Here is a 17,690-nt window from a genome sequence, read left to right as displayed (position 1 = left end):
TCAGTCGGACGGCTTCCCTGACCACCGGTGTCCACCACGGTGTTCGAGGGTTGCCGCCCCTTGAGGCACCTAAGACCTTAAAACCACAGCTCACCGCCGCAGCTTCAGCAATGGAAGCTTTGAACATCGTCCACTCGGGTTCAATGCCCCCAACCTCCACAGGGATGCCAGAAAAGCTCCGCCGGAGGTGTGAGTTGAAGATCTCTCGGACAGGGGCCTCCTCCAGACGTTCCCAGTTCACCCTCACTACGCGTTTGGGCTTACCAGGTCTGTCCAGAGTCTTCCCCCACCCTCTGACCCAACTCACCACCAGATGGTGATCAGTTGACAGCTCCGCCCCTCTCTTCACCCGAGTGTCCAAAACATGCGGCCTCAGATCAGATGATACGATTACAAAATCGATCATCGACCTTCGGCCTAGGGTGCTCTGGTACCACGTACACTTATGAGCATCCTTATGTTCGAACATGGTGTTCGTTATGGACAATCCATGACTAGCACAGAAGTCCAACAACAAACGACCACTCGGGTTTAGATCAGGGAGGCCGTTCCTCCCAATCACGCCACTCCAGGTGTCTCCATCGTTGCCCACGTGCGCGTTGAAGTCTCCCAGGAGAACTATGGAGTCCCCTACTGGAGCCCCATACAGGACTCCATTCAGGGTCTCCAAGAAGGCCGAATACTCCGAACTGCTGTTTGGTGCATACGCACAAACAACAGTCAGAGTTTTCCCCCCCATAACCCGAAGGCGTAGGGAGGCGACCCTCTCATCCACCGGGGTAAACTCCAACGTAGCGGCACTCAGCCGGGGATTTGTGAGTATCCCCACACCCGCCCGGCGCCTCACACCATGGGCAACTCCAGAGAAGAATAGAGTCCAACCCCTATCCAAGAGTACGGTTCCAGAACCGAGGCTGTGCGTAGAGGTAAGCCCTACCAGATCCAACTGATAGCGCTCCACCTCCCGCACAAGCTCCGGCTCCTTCCCCCACAGAGAGGTGACGTTCCACGTCCCCAGAGCCAGCCTCTGCCGCCCGGGTCCAGTCCGTCGAGGTCCCTGGCCTTCACTGCCACCCGTGTGGCAGCGCACCCGACCCAAGCGGTTCTTCCCGCAGGTGGTGAGCCCACAGGATGGAGAGGAATTGCAATACTATCACGTATTGCAATTCAATATCCCAATTCATTGTGATTTTTGTTAACTTTATTAACACTAGACCACCATCATACACTTCAAAGGAATATCTTGTGAATATAATCAATCAATCTTATTTCCATAGATGTATTTTGTATATACAGTTCCCTTTGTTAACACCTTATTTTGAAAAGCGGACGTAGTCACCACGTTTCTACTTCCTCTAACTTCTCCAAGGTGGTCTCTAGCTCTCCCGTCAGCTCCGTTCTCTTTATCCATCCATGGTCAGCTCCATCGGGGCCGTTTGAATGCAGAGAACAGAAATGTCAGTATATGGGTGCTCTACAGTTGTAGCGTCGGCCCATTTGACCACGGAGATGAGAGCGACGGCCGGCTGGACCGCACGTTACCGCCATACCATAACGTTTCCCGTCTGTGACAGAGTTAGCATGCAGCTTTAGCCGTGATGTCTAGCTCTGCTTTTCCTGTCAATGTGCGAAACGTTTTTATTTATTAAAATCCTATATAATCTAAAGTGTGTGTGTGCGTGTGTGTTTGTGTGTATGTGTGTAGATGGAGTATTTCTTACTGATACCTGTGTTGAGTGTGTGTTAGTGTGTATAAATAGTGCTTTCACTTCACTCTCAGCCTCCCTTCTTTCTCTTATTGTACTTTAACCCTCCACACTTAATTTCTTACTTTTTATCCACCTTTTTCTCTCCTCCCTTTTCTGAACGCTTTCTGCTCAGCCTCTTCCTCTTTCTTCATTAATCCTCTCTTTTCTTCCTCTCTGTTCTCTCATCAGTATTTGTGTCCAGCCAGCACCTCTCTACCTGCATTTAATCAGGGCTTGATTCACAGAACCCCATCATTTAGCTCTGTGAATCAAAGGGCCGTTCATCACCGCTAGCTGCTCTCATGATGTTGTGTCACTGGTTGTTAACCAAGCGGGGCCTCATTTATTGATTTGCTGATTAATCAATGTGATTGAATGCCAGGTAGGGCTCTCCCATCTGCCTAAAGCACACGTGAGAGGAAGGAAACGCACAAGGTAGCTTCAGTTAGCAGCATAGCAGTGTAGCTCTAAGGACGGTAACATTAGTCTGAGATATCTCAACATCTATGGGATGGATTGTGATGAAATGTGGTTCAGACATTCATGGTCCCGTCAGAATGAATTGTAATAACTTTGGCGATCCTCTGACTTTTCATCTAGTGCCATCATCAGGTCAACATTTACTGTATGTCTCTGATGTCCATCATGAAGGAACGTCCATAAATTCACTTAGAAATCATAGTGAAAAGACGCTGCAGAACTTGCCTGAGAATCATCACGTGTTTAAGTTTTCTTCAGTATCAAAGCCATCCAGTGATAGTTGTCTGTACGTTCATGGCTACACTGCAAACAGGAGCTGCTAATAGAACATTCAGCATGTTTTTAAAGGGACTGTTTGTAAGAATCAGAAATGTCTTGTCGCTGTTAAGTCAACGAAAGTCAGCGTCCTGGTGCTCGCGCTTGTGCTCGCTCTACATAGACATGAACGAGCATCGCTCAAAACAGTGAGGCGACACACGTCAGCTAAAACCACAATATCACTCTATATTTCAGCTGCTTGGCAGTAATGTTAGCTGACCAGACGAAGGTCTCCATGAATCAATGCTGATCCTAGTGTTGGCTTTTCCTGCCTCAGCCTCCCGACCGCGGTCGGAGGGAACAGGGAACACACCTGAGTTTTGGTCGGAGACGATAATGTTTCTCTCTGCGGAACCCCGTCATTTCACAAGACATGGGAAACCTCTGTTGGTCTGGAGGAGCTGCAGCAGTTATTTCTGCACAAACGTCCACTGAACATTCACTAGATATTCTCAGAGCTAAACTAAGTCTTCTGCAGTGTGGAGTGTGCGCGCATGCACGTGGCAGGTGGATATAAAGAGCGAGAACGAGCGCGGTGTGTGAGTGAAGGCAAGCAGAGGAGCAGAGTACAGCAGAGACTCCGGTCCTGGAGACCAAAGCTACGCTCTCCCCCACGTCCTCCGACCGCGGCCAACACTGTTTAACAGACGGGCTTCACTAGATACAACCAAGAGGTTTTGGTGCTTCCGTGTAGTTTGTGTTGGAGTCTGAGTCTCAACAGCGTAGCCACACGTGAGCGTGCATGAGACACCGACTCGGATTGATTTATACGTGTAAGAATTTACAAACCGTCCCTTTAATGGACACAGTTTGACTAAATGTCGATTGTCTTCGCTCTGATGTTGTGAAGTGTGTTCGCTGCATGTTTCCGGCCTGAAATAAATGTGTGTTTTTTTAGTTTTTTTTTTATGTCTTCCAGATGACTTGGCCACTAAAGCCAACATCATCATCGACCCTGCTGAGATCCAGGCCACGTCTATGGATGACCTGGATGAGGACGAGGAGAGCGGGGCAGCTCAGGTTTCTTTTTCTATGTATAATTTTCTGTGAATACACTTTTATATTCTAATTAGTCATCTCTGAAGTAATCACTGCAGTTTTTACCTGCTATTAATAACATTAAATATTGATAAGAAACATTAGCACAGGCTGTGGAATCGACATGACCAAACTAGGTGTATGAAAAATTGTGTAATAAATGGTGGAACAATTTTTAAAAAATGAATAGGTCCACAGAGCTTTTAGGAAGGTGCCGCCCAAAAATTATTATGATTGTAAATTTAAAAAACATACGTCTTAGCATCACGACGTTGGTATCCGGTGGTGTTTCTGTGTCGTCAGCGATCCAGTTGCCAGTTAATGTGGAAGAAACTGATAAATGGCTGAGTTTGACGCAAAGCGCCCGGCTTCACTCCGGTACCAATCCCAAGTGCTCAGCGATAAAAGGAGGCTACCTCTGCGATGCCTGGCCACACTGACACTGGCGTCCCCATCAGGCTGCTAACTGATGTTAGCACATATTAGCTATAGTCCGACAGCCATAGTCCTTACAACCTTAACTAATATGTTGTCACTGGTTAGATTGCCAAAATGAGAAGAATAACGGCTTCAGTCCCTTAGGAGCTACGTTAGCGTTAGTGATGGTTGCGTCCAGTTACCTAACGTTATAGTTCCCTCAAACAATGTATAATGAAGATGCGTATCAGAAGGAATTTAGAAGTGGGTGGCCGACTGAAAATGAAGTAGGTATACGCCGTATCCCTGTATAAACCCTGCACAACACCACTGCCTAGATGGCCAGCTAAACGTTACCTAAACTAGCCGGCCATATCCTCAGACTACCACAGATTACGTTACATGAATCTTGAAACACCACCGCACAAAGTAACCTAAATCTAAAGCTAATGTAGGCCTTTAGCTACATGTTGTCAAATTACTTTATAACTCTACAAAAAAAAGATTCATCACTTGACACGACTGACCGTCTGAGTCTCACTCCACTCGACCGGGAAATTTGCAGGTTGTGCAATAAACTGGCAAGCACTTGTGAAGTGAATGCAATGGAACGGGGGAGGGAGAATGCGACATCTAGTGGCTGAAATATTGTATCAATGTTGTCAATGGCACCTTTAAAACAACCATGAAAACACACAAAATATCTATGAAGGGTGTCAAATGACCACACAGACACAAAACGACCACAAAAAAAGACACAAATGAACACAAAGAGACTGGCTCCTATGTAGGAGGGGTGGGGGGGCTTTTACATTTACAATAACATTAATTCAAAAATAAAATGGAATGAAATACCCAACAATAATATAGATGAAAAACATTATTAATAATGTTAATAATAATAAATAATCATAGTTACGCATGATTTAAATGATTAATCCGTGTGTTTTTAACAACAGAGGCCATTTGGTGCAGCAGCGATGGGCGGAGCTCTGGCGAGGCCCAGCTGGTTGAGTTCTCCCACTCTGGGTCGAGCCAATCGCTTTCTGAGCACGGCTGCCGTCAGCCTCATGACCCCCAGACGACCCCTCACACAGCCGGAGAAAGTGAAGGTTCGCACCCTCACTGTGGAGCAGAGGACCGAGGAGGACAGTGAGTCATTAAACACATGATTAAAGCAGCAGTCCATCGATTTAGTGTTGAGACTCACAAGAGAAAAGAAAAATGAAATATATAATGAACCTAATTGATGCAGCAGAGGTCGATTTATCCCAACTTTTTAATCCCTAAAACCCCAGGATCCTACATTTCCCATAATACAGCTGGATAGTGTCTTTCATTAAGCCTGACGAGATCACTGTTACATCATCAGGGTTATTTTCTCATCCAGAGCAACAGAAGACTTTATACAGTTAAGCTCATATGACATATCCGGTTCTGCCAGCTTCCTGCTAGCTGTATGCGGCTGTAATAATGGATATATTGGCTGTAATTCATCACTTTTATTATCTTCTAATACACCCATGGGCTGTATGCTTTCAGCCTGTACCGTGTTGGATGTATTAACGTCTCCGTTCCCAAACAACCGGCTAGTAGCGATGGTAGCTAGTAGTGCTAGTAACATGACATCAATAGAATTTAATAGAGTTGTAGGCTATTTACTAATACGCAGGGCAAAAGACCAGGACACAACCTCGTCTACATCCATGGTCTGTTGTATGTTGGACCCTCTTCTACATCCATGGTCTGTGGTCTATTGGACCCTCTTCTACAGCCATGGTCTGTGGTCTATTGGACCCTCTTCTACATCCATGGTCTGTGGTCTATTGGACCCTCTTCTACATCTATGGTCTGTGGTCTATTGGACCCTCTTCTACATCTATGGTCTGTGGTCTATTGGACCCCCTTCTACATTTATGGTCTGTGGTCTATTGGACCCTCTTCTACATCCATGGTCTGTGGTCTGTGGTCTTTTGGTTCCTCTTATACATCCATGGTCTGTGGTCTAGTGGACCCTCTTCTACATCCATGGTCTGTGGTCTAATGGACCCTCTTCTACATCCGTGGTCTGGGGTCTATTGGACCCTCTTCTACATCCATGGTCTGTGGTCGATTGGACCCTCTTCTACATCCGTGGTCTGTTGGACCCTCTTCTACATCCATGGTCTGTGGTCTATTGGACCCTCTTCTACATCCATGGTCTGTGGTATAGTGGACCCTCTTCTACATCCATGGTCTGTGGTCTAGTGGACCCTCTTTTACATCCATGGTCTGTGGTCTCTTGGACCCTCTTCTACATCCATGGTCTGTGGTCTACTGGACCCTCTTCTACATCCATGGTCTATTTAACCCTCTTCTACATCCATGGTCTGTGGTCTATTAGCCCCTTTTCTACATCCATGGTCTGTGGTCTATTGGACCCTCTTCTACATGCATGGTCTGTGGTCTATTGGACCCTCTTCTACAACCATGGTCTGTGGTCTATTGGACCCTCTTCTACATCCATGGTCTGTGGTGTATTGAACCCTCTCCTACATCCATGGTATGTGGTCTATGGGACCCTCTTCTACATCCATGGTCTGTGGTCTATTGAACCCTCTTCTACATCCATGTTCTGTGGTCTATTGGACCCTCTTCTACATCCATGGTCTGTGGTCTATTGGATCCTCTTCTATATCCGTGGTCTGTGGTCTATTGGACAGCATTTTGGATCCTTGACATGAAAAAGTTTGAGATTGCTCTCAAAATCTGTGTGCTGGATTCTTCTTACTTCCAGTCGGGCAAAAAAGTCTAAGAAATAAGTAGATACTTATAATAGTATAAATATTTATAATATTTTTATTGTTCAACACAGGCCATTTCAGTGGAGACATTAAATATGACAAGAGAATAGAAATAATTTAGTTTTGCTTTTGTTTGGCTCTTTGTAGGCGGACGTTTTACTGTAGTCCGGTAGTCGCTTTCAGTCCAAATGGCGGAAGTGTAGCTCTGCTGCTGGATGCTGAAGTTGCAATGGAACGACCAATTGTCTTTCACTTCTTATCAACATACTGTACGTGCTCTGATGGTGGGCGCACGGAAGAGGAAGTCTTGGCCCGAATATCTGCTGGCTACACCGGAACCCCCAGAATATTGTCTGTTGCCCCCAGAGGCTAGATCGCTGTCAGACTGATAGCCGAGGAATTCCCAGATTGTCAAAACATTGATGTCTGAAGAGTTTTTTAATTAGTGCTTCCTAGATTCAGAATGACGTATTTTCCTATAAACATGTTGACCAGTATGCAGCGTAATCAGCCTCACGCGTACACTGAGTTAGTGCTTCATGTGGATTTCATATTATTATGAGTAAGACTGCTGCATTTGGCCTTCATCACCCAAATTCAACATTTTAGCAGCTGCAGTTTTATTCACCTCAGTGTCCAGAGAGGAACTTGTCTGTTGTGTAAAAAGTCTTATTATTTATCTATTAGTATCCAGCTGGGTATAAAAACAATCCCTCAGCACTGGATTTTGTGTCAACTTTTTTTTTTGTCTCATTTCAACCCGAAGTCGAGGGAAGCCACGGTAACGACGGCCTGTTGCTGGGGCGACCGCTGGAGGAGCCCGATCAGCCAATCGCAGACAAGTCCCTGCTGGAGATTGTCGACGGGATCGTGATGATGTACAACCTGAGTGTCCATCAGCAGCTGGGGAAGGTGAGTTTGTGTTCATACTTTCTGCTCATCGTAGGATTTCTGAGTTCTATTTCCACAAAAATATTCTTTAATCTTTTGCATCTCAAAATATAAGAAACATTTCATAACCGTAAGGTGCTTGTGAGAGAATAATAGTTTATGAGGCTTTGCCTTTGAAGATGAGTATTTATGGTCGGTTCCTGACAGGGCTGTACTTAAACGCTGAATACTGTGTATATATATATATATATATATATACTGTATTATATTAAATGAGCATCTGTCAGGATACGAACACAAAAGGTTAATGTTGCATATTTTATTCATATGAGAGAATCTGACCTTCACATGGACAGACTGATAATCTCTGAACTGTGATTGAAGAGTCATTGTGTCCTCTCCTGCATGCTGACATTCTTTCTTCAATCAGGGTGACTTCCTTTTTCTTAGAACACTTAGTATATTGGTTTGATTGCAGCATCTTGCGTCTTCTTATAACGTCGGGTCGAAACGTTAGTCTTCTGATAAAGCTGATTGCCTTAAATCCGTGTGCTCCAGTGTGCTGTGGACCTGGTCTCTGAAGTCTCTCCTGTTACAAGAGACTGTAGAATGTTTTGTGACATCCAGCCTCTCACATCAGCTCAGCAGCTCTGCAGTGTGGCCAGAGCTATAAAATGAGATGTTATAATTATTATGAATTATGTGACCTGGAAGCAGTGAGAACAGAACTCCTTAACATTATATCAAGTTCCTTGTGCAGTTTAAGTGAATGAATCAGTTGAAAGATAAAAAAGTGATTTGTGCGAGTTAGTTCGCACTGATTGATGTAGTTATGTCTTTAAACACCACTGGGAACGAGCTAACGGCCTTTTTGTAGACGGAACAGGATGAAACAAAAACATATGATTGGTTGATGCTTTACCGTGTCATTGAAGCACTGAAAGAAGTTGAGACCAGCTTGGGCGTCAGTTTGTAGCTTCATGTGATTTGTGATTTTGGACTATACAAATAAAAATGACTTGACTTGACAACCTAGTTTCACGGGAAGGCGTATAAATACTAGGGGTGGGAAAAAAAAGATTCACCTATGTATCGGAATTTTTTTTAATTACAATTTTGAAATCAATGTTATAATGCCAGAATCGATATATTGGCTTCATTTGAGTCAATGCAGAGGTAGAAGGAAGTTATCGCTTTTATTGTTGTAGTCTGAGTAACGTGACGTCATATCCGTTCCGTATACGTCAACCAAAACAAACCATAGCGAGCCGAAGCGAGAAAGTAGAAAACGGCGGAGGGCAGGGCTCGAGCTTAAGGACGTCCTGTCGTCCCAGGGCCGGAAAAAATATGAACGGGGAGGATGAAAAATAATTTTGGGACGAATTTGGGACGAGCGTTGAAAGAAAAATAGCCGTTACATTCGCATAATTGGCCATGGAAATGACTGCATGTTATGTTATCCATCTCGCACGTACACACACTCATAACATATACCGCCGGCCTCTGATCTCAGGACAGCTGCAGCGGCAACAGGGAATTATTCCCAAGTCAATGAAGTAAACTTTCTAGTATTAACGTTACCAGTGAGCTAATGTTAGACTGTACGATGTTAACGATAACGTTGCCAGTTAGCTAACGTTAGACTGTTTGATGTTAACGATAATGTTGCCAGTTAGCTAACGTTAGACTGTTTGATGTTAACAGTAAGGTAACCAGTTAGCTAACGTTAGACTGTTTGATGTTAACAGTAACGTAACCAGTTAGCTAACGTTAGACTGTTTGATGTTAACAGTAACGTAACCAGTTAGCTAACGTTAGACTGTTTGATGTTAACAGTAAGGTAACCAGTTAGCTAACGTTAGACTGTTTGATGTTAACGATAATGTTGCCAGTTAGCTAACGTTAGACTGTTTGATGTTAACAGTAAGGTAACCAGTTAGCTAACGTTAGACTGTTTGATGTTAACAGTAACGTAACCAGTTAGCTAACGTTAGACTGTTTGATGTTAACAGTAAGGTAACCAGTTAGCTAACGTTAGACTGTTTGATGTTAACAGTAAGGTAACCAGCTAGCTAACGTTAGACTGTTTAATGTTAACGGTAACATTACCAGTTAGCAAACGTTAGACTGTTTAATGTTAACGATAATGTTGCCAGTTAGCTAACGTTAGACTGTTTGATGTTAACAGTAAGGTAACCAGTTAGCTAACGTTAGACTGTTTGATGTTAACAGTAACGTAACCAGTTAGCTAACGTTAGACTGTTTGATGTTAACAGTAAGTTAACCAGTTAGCTAACGTTAGACTGTTTGATGTTAACAGTAAGGTAACCAGCTAGCTAACGTTAGACTGTTTAATGTTAACGGTAACATTACCAGTTAGCAAACGTTAGACTGTTTAATGTTAACGATAAAGAGAACTGAGCTGACGGGAGAGCTAGAGACCACCTTGGAGAAGTTAGAGGAAGTAGACACGTGGGACTACGTCCACTTTTCATAATAAGGTGTTAACAAAGGGAACTGTATAAACAAAATACATCTATGGAAATAAGATTGATGGATTATATTCACCAGAAGTATAAAACATGTCCCTCATAAATTTTAAAAGAAAATACCACTAATTTGTGAGGGAAATTATATAATATTTACTATGAATAACGCCAGACAATGACTGATATATTTGACTTCAGGACATCTCTGTCTACATACATGCTGAAAATCAAACCTTCTTACTGTATCAAGTTAGATCATTTCCGAAGTAAAAGTCCCTAGAAGTGTATGATTAAATTTTTTCCCATGGTCTAGTGTTAAAAACAGTTAACAAAAATCACAATAAATCGTAATATCGATTTGCAATACTTAAAAATAGTAAAACGTATCGAATCGGCACCCAAGTATGGTGATAGTTTTGAATCAGGAGATCGATGTATTGTCCCAGCCCTAATAAATACCACAACATAACACGGACATTCCGATGATCATCAGTACGCATTTTAGCTTTTCCGCGTATCATTTGTACGCCTCCAGGTCTCCTGGTTAAAAGTCCGGAGTTTGTCTGGCCCGTGGGCTCAGGAACATCACTCTTGTTAGTGATAACCTTCCATAAAGGAACAGTTTAATATTAGTGAAATTATTCTCAGAGTGAGATGTTCAGATTGATACCCCTCTCATGTCTGCATGCTAAATATGAAGCTGGGCCGCCCTGCTGAACATCAAATCACTGCTCTTTTCTTAATAGAGTCATTCTCCTGGGAAAAGTGTTTCTCTAACAAAACATCGAAGAGCAGAATTCAGATTTAATGCTACAGTTTTAATTTTACCTCCATGTTGAAGAAGCCGAGATAATGAAACCCCCTGGGTAAACAAAGTTTACTTTAACCCTCTGAGACCCACAATAGACCCGTTTTTGTCTTTTTGAGGGGAGATAGCAGGTCAACAGTAGATGTCACATAGAAGTGGTGCACATCATCTGAAAGCTGAAGATTAATTTGCAGCTCAGCACTGTGTGTCAAGTTCTTCTAGTCATAAATTAGGATAAACATGAATGAATTAATCAATTCAAATAAATAGTGAAAGTGTATAAGGGCTTAGAACATTATGATAGCAGTATATGATGGTCATCCCCATGCTCTATTATGTCTCATAAGTTGTTGCAGCAGTTTTTGGGTTGATACCATTTGTTACACAGATTTGGTGCTAAATTTAACCATATTTTTTACGACTAGAGATTTGATCAAAATTATCAATATCCCTCGAAAATACCACATTAAGACCTTGAGGAACACCATAGAAAAAGCCATGCTGTGATTTGGGATCAAAAACTTTTGATATTTGGAGATTTCTGCAAGAATTGCATTTTTCAGCGATTGGATGGCGAGCACTTGTGTTGTGTAAACTGCTCAGAAACCCCCTTATTGTCAATGGTAAATGGTAAATGGACCTGGACTTATATAGCGCTTTTCTAGTCTTCCGACCACTCAAAGCGCTTTACACTACATGTCAGTATTCACCCATTCATACACTGATGGCAGAGGCTACTAAGGTGCCAACTTTGCCCATCAGGATTTAATCTAAATACTCATTCACACACCGATGGCTATGCCTCCGGGAGCAAATTGGGGTTAAGTGTCTTACTCAAGGACACATCGACATGTGACCCGGAGCAGCCGGGGATCGAACCACCGACCTTCCGATTGGTGGACAACCTGCTCTACCCTCTGAGCCACAGCCGCCCAGATGTCAATGTAGCTAGTAAAGCCATCCATCCTCTGAATGCTCTAGGTCTCTAGTTTGATCCATCCATCCTCTGAATGCTCTAGGTCTCTAGTCTGATCCATCCATCCTCTGAATGCTCTAGGTCTCTAGTCTGATCCATCCATCCTCTGAATGCTCTAGGTCTCTAGTTTGATCCATCCATCCATCCTCTGAATGTTCTAGGTCTCTAGTCTGATCCATCCATCCTCTGAATGCTCTAGGTCTCTAGTCTGATCCATCCATCCTCTGAATGCTCTAGGTCTCTAGTTTGTGGTTGTAAAGTTTCATGAGGCTGTGATTATCCTAGAGGTCACCACAGGTCATTTTATACAGGGATGTCAATGAAATGTCTCCTATGAGGACTAACATCATCACACATGAATACAGTTGGGCTCATTGGATCTACCAGTCTCAGCTTTACAGTGAGACCCAATTTGTATAATTCAAGACCGTTTAGGGACCCCAGTATGCAGAAATATTCAAACACACCATTTTAGAACAGGAGACAATAACTGTATGTTTTTTGCCCCAAACTGCATGTGGTTGTCATAATAATAATAATAATAATACATTTTATTTATATAGTACTTTTCTTGACACTCAAAGACACTTCACACAGGTCGACTTCCGGTAGGCGAAGAAAATGACTGCGTGAATTTGATCTCCCGATAGCTAGCTTAAACCATCTCCCCGTAATTCATAAAACAATTAACAGACTCGATAAATCTGAAGTGTAATGAGTAGGGGAGTTGAAACAAGAGGTAAAATGAAAAACCGCAACAAGGAGAAAGGACGTAATTTGCCCGTGATGGACGAGGCGGAGGACAACGTGGAGCAACTCGAAACTCCGCTAACCACAACCATGCACTTGGGGCTGGATACAATTAGCAAAGAGATACGTGAACTCAAAGCTGAAATGAAGACGGACTAAAATACACTCAAAGACCAAGTCACGAAGGACGTGAAGTCTGAAACCAGCGAGCTAAAGCACTATGCAGATCTCTGAGAGAATAGAGACTTCTACAAAACAAGCTGACAGACATCGAAGGTAGGAGCAGAAGGAACAACATTCGTATCTTTGGTATACCGGAGGAAAAAGAGGGAGACTCGACCATAAAGTTTGTTGAGCAGGTACTCGTAAACGAGCTGTCACTGCCACCTGACGTTAACCTTCACATCCAGCGGGCCCACAGAGCGCTAGCTCAGAAACCCAACTGTAACTCTCCACCACGGTCCATGGTTGTTAACTTTATGGAATTCACTGTTAAGGACATGGTCCTGAAAAAAGCTTGGCAGAAGAAAATTATCATGGAAGGACGACAGCTGATGTTTGATCACGACTATGCAACAGAAGTGGTTCAGAAACGTAAGGCATACAGCGGGATCAAGAAATTATTAAAGGAGAAAGGGATCCGCTTTCAAACCCCCCTCTCCAAAATGAGAATTCACTGGGACTCCGGACCGAAACTGTATGAGACCGCGCAGGACGCAGCCTACGACCTGAGGAAGCGGGGATATACGGGGGAGCTACCGGGATCCACCACCATGGATACAGATGCAACGATGGAGCGGCGCCACCAGGCGCAACCATGGCAACGAGTCGGAGGAGGGCGAGCGGGCAGCAGCGCAGCCCGACGAGCAAAGGAGAGGCTGCAGGGATTTGAGCGGATTCCCCCACAGTAACTAATCCTTCACATGCAGGTATTATCAGACTTTTAGACCTCTCAGAGGATAAATAGTCCTACACCAGTTACCATAGTCCTAACCTACACCAGTTACCTCGCCTGGATTATACAGTCTTTTCTATCGGGGAGCAATTGAACCATAAACAGTTGGACTGCTAGAATGTGTGAAATATCCCTTTTCACCACTAGTGAGGGGCCCTCTTCCCACCAACGGGGACTCAGGGTGGTGAAACGTCATCGTCCTCATTTGGAAGTCATCACCTTCTGTTTCTTTTTTCTTCAGTGTTAATAGGCCAAATGATCAGGTCTGAATTGTTCTCAGTTGTCAGGGTGCACATGAATGGACTATGAACAGGGACAATGCATAACAGTGTGAAAGTGGTACCACTCAATGTAAAAGGTCTGAATAATGTCATTAAGAGAAATACGTTTTTTTCCAAGTTAAAAAAAGGAAGTGCTCAAGTACTGTTTTTACAAGAAACAAGGCTGAATCAACAAGAACATGAGAAACTAAAAAAATGGGTTACAGAAATACTTTTTACAGCTCCTACGAACCTAAGCACAAAAGGGGGGTAGCAAGACTCTACGTTTTGGTTAAAGGGAAATTACAAAATGAGGTGGTAACTCTAGTTAATGTGTATGCCCCTCCAGAAAGTAGGACATGTTTTTTCAGAGCCTTGTTTAATCTTATAGCACTAGAAGCCGAAGGTATCTTGATATGTGGAGGTGATTTTAATGTGATTTTGTGTCATAGTTTAGACACAACAAGTTCTCGTAAAGACAAAATGCATTTAACAAGGTTTATCAACACAACATTGCAGGAAATGGGAATGTTTGATGTTTGGAGGGAATTTCATCCCCTGGAAAGAGACTACACCCACCACTCAGTTCCTCATTCTGTCTACTCCAGAATTGATTATTTTTTATGAACATTAATGAAAGGTATAGAGTGGAGAGGAGTGTGATTGGGGTGGTGGATGTCTCAGACCATAGTCTAATTTCTGTGACAATTCGCCTAAACAAAAGAAAACAAAACCCTTTATGGAGGCTTAATGTTGGTATTTTGAATAATAAGACAGTAGTGGAACAGATAAGGACAGAGATCAAAAGATACAGACGTAGGCAAAGTTGTTGGTAACGTTCCGTTAAAGAGAGAAAAACCCACAATGGTCACTGAAATAACTTGAAACTGACAAAAGTAATAATAAATAAAAATTCACTGAAAATTAACTAATGAAAATCAGATATTGTTTTTGAATTATGGTTCAGCAGAATCATTTAAAAAAAATAAATAATGAAACTGGCCTAGACAAAAATGATGGTAACATTAACTTAATATTTTGTTGCACAGCCTTTTGAGGCAATCACTGCAATCAAGTGATTTCTGTAACTCTCAATGAGACTTCTGCACCTGTCGACAGGTATGTTGGCCCACTCCTCGTGAGCAAACTGCTCCAGCTGTCTCAGGTTTGAAGGGTGCCTTCTCCAGACAGCATGTTTCAGCTCCTTCCACAGATGTTCAATAGGATTTAGATCCGGGCTCATAGAAGGCCACTTCAGAATAGTCCAATGTTTTGTTCTTAGCCATTCTTGGGTGTTTTTAGCTGTGTTTTGGGTCATTATCCTGTTTGAGGACCCATGACCTGCAACTGAGACCAAGCTTTCTGACACTGGGCAGCACATTTCGCTCCAGAATGCCTTGATAGTCTTGAGATTTCATTGCACCCTGCACAGATTCAAGACACCCTGTGCCAGATGCAACAAAGCAGCCCCATAACATAACCGAGCCTCCTCCATGTTTCACATTAGGTACAGTGTTCTTTTCTTTGGATGCTTCATCTCTTCGTCTGTGAACATAGAGCTGATGTGACTTGCCAAAAAGCTCCAGTTTTGTCTCATCTGTCCAAAGGATATTCTCCCAGAAGCTTTGTGGCTTGTCAATATGCATTTTGGAAAATTCCAGTCTCGCTTTTTTATGATTTGGTGTCCTCCTCGGTTGTCTTCCATTAAGTCCACTTTGGCTCAAACAGTGACGGATGGTGCGATCTGACACTGATGTACCTTGACCTTGGAGTTCACCTCTAATCTCTTTGGAAGTTGTTCTGGGCTCTTTGGTTACCATTCGTATTATCCGTCTCTTCAATATGTCATCAATTTTCCTCTTGCGGCCACGTCCAGGGAGGTTGGCTACAGTCCCATGGACCTTAAACTTCTGAATAATATGTGCAGCTGTAGTCACAGGAACGTCAAGCTGCTTGGAGATGGTCTTATAGCCTTTACCTTTAACATGAAGGTCTATAATGTTCTTTCTGATCTCCTGAGACAACTCTCTCCTTAGCTTTCTGTGGTCCATGTTCAGTGTGGTACACACCATGACACCAAACAGCACAGTGACTACTTTTCACCCTTTAAATAGGCAGACTGACTGATTACAAGTTTGAAGACACCTGTGATGCTAATTACAGGACACACCTTAGTTTAATATGTCCCTATGGTCAAATTATTTTCAATCTTTTCTAGGGCTACCATCATTTTTGTCTAGGCCAGTTTCATCAGTTTGTTTTTTAAAATGATTCTGTTGAACCACAATTCAAAAGCAACAGCTGATTTTCATTAGTTAATTTTCAGTAAAGTTTTATTATTACTTTTGTCAGTTTTAAGTTATTTCAGTGACCATTGTGGGTTTTTCTCTCTTTAACGGAACGTTACCAACAACTTTGCCTACGTCTGTATATAGAAGAAAATAATAATGGTGAGGTGGATCCTGTCATAGTGTGGGATGCTTTAAAAGCAGTTATACGTGGAAAATTGATTGCTCTAATGACAGTACAGAAGAAGGCTCAAAAAGCCAGATATCAACAGCAGGTGGAAATCTTGAAGGAATTGGAAAAAAACATAAAGCATCACATGATCCAGTAGTTTTTCAACAAATGAAGAAGGTAAGGGGAGAAATAGATGACATCCTGAAAGGTGAGATAGAAAAGAGAGCTAGATTTATAAAGCAGACTTATTATGAATCAGGTCCCAAGGCAACTAGATTATTGGCAAGACGTCTGCGTAAACAGCAGGCCTCTAACATGATTAACAAGATAAGAGAACCTCAGACCAACCAAATATTACATGAACCAGAGGAAATATTAAATGTGTTTGAGGAATACTATAAAAAGTTATACTCGGAACCTCTCCCAGCTGCTGAAAACACAATCAGAAATTTCCTCAACTCACTCGATTTGCCATCTATTGGCGAAATGCAGAATAACACTCTTACTTCAGAAATAAAAAGTGAAGAAATACAGGATGCAATTAGTAGACTGAAGGCCAATAAATCTCCTGGTAGTGATGGGTTCTTATCTGAGTGGTACAGAATATTTAAAAATGATCTAACTCCTCTGCTTGTGTCTTCCTTTAACTGGACTCTGAGAGAGGGAAAGGCCCCCCTGTCATGGCGAGAAGTGATTATATCCCTCATAAGAATGGTATAAAATTTGTATGACACAGTGTACCACTACTATTTCACGAGTATGGAGAGAATTTGGATGGAAGAATCTTACTAGGTTCTTCATAACACCACAAATCAAAAGCAGACAGCTAAAGACCCAGCAACCATGTTGGAGGCTCTGTGGCAATCTGGAGGCCAACCATACCCATGTTTTCTGGAGCTGCACTAAACTAAAACCTTTCTGGAATAATGTAAATGTAATTATTAATGACATTATGGGATATGCTATTCCAAACAATTGTGCTGTAATGTACCTGGGGAACATTGAAGAGGTTGTGCATGGAGCAGATAGATATCTGACAAAAATTCTGCTTACAGCCAGCAAAATAGCAATAACAAGAAACTGGTGTAAAGCGGAACCTCCTGGGAAAGATCACTGGTTTGAGATTGTCCTGATATTTTTTCAATGGAAAAACTGACGTACCAACTAAAAATGAAAAGCAATATCTTTGACAAAAACTGGGAAAAATGGATCATTTACATGGAACATGAAACATGAGACATGTGTTGTTGGAGAATATAAACATGTTTGACTGCCCCTGACAACTTTTTTTGTTAAAGGTTGTACTGTTTGCTGAAT

The 17,690-nt window shown here is 42.6% G+C and overlaps 1 protein-coding gene across 8 annotated transcripts in view; it reads left to right on the top strand.

Annotated features, from left to right (window-relative positions):
* Nucleotides 1-17,690, top strand: part of rnf123 (ring finger protein 123) — a 279,783-nt gene that overhangs the window by 50,268 nt on the left and 211,825 nt on the right. For all 8 annotated transcript variants that reach the window (XM_074649864.1, XM_074649888.1, XM_074649882.1 and 5 more), the window contains 3 exons: nt 3,466-3,566; nt 4,961-5,153; nt 7,551-7,696. In XM_074649864.1, the coding sequence (XP_074505965.1) occupies nt 3,466-3,566; nt 4,961-5,153; nt 7,551-7,696 (440 nt within the window). The remainder of the gene's footprint in view (nt 1-3,465; nt 3,567-4,960; nt 5,154-7,550; nt 7,697-17,690) is intronic.

The sequence above is a fragment of the Sebastes fasciatus genome, chromosome 1 (genome assembly GCF_043250625.1).
Source record: "Sebastes fasciatus isolate fSebFas1 chromosome 1, fSebFas1.pri, whole genome shotgun sequence".
NCBI lineage: Eukaryota > Metazoa > Chordata > Actinopteri > Perciformes > Sebastidae > Sebastes > Sebastes fasciatus.
Note: the sequence above shows the minus strand (reverse complement) of the source record. Positions and strands in the feature narration are given on the sequence as shown.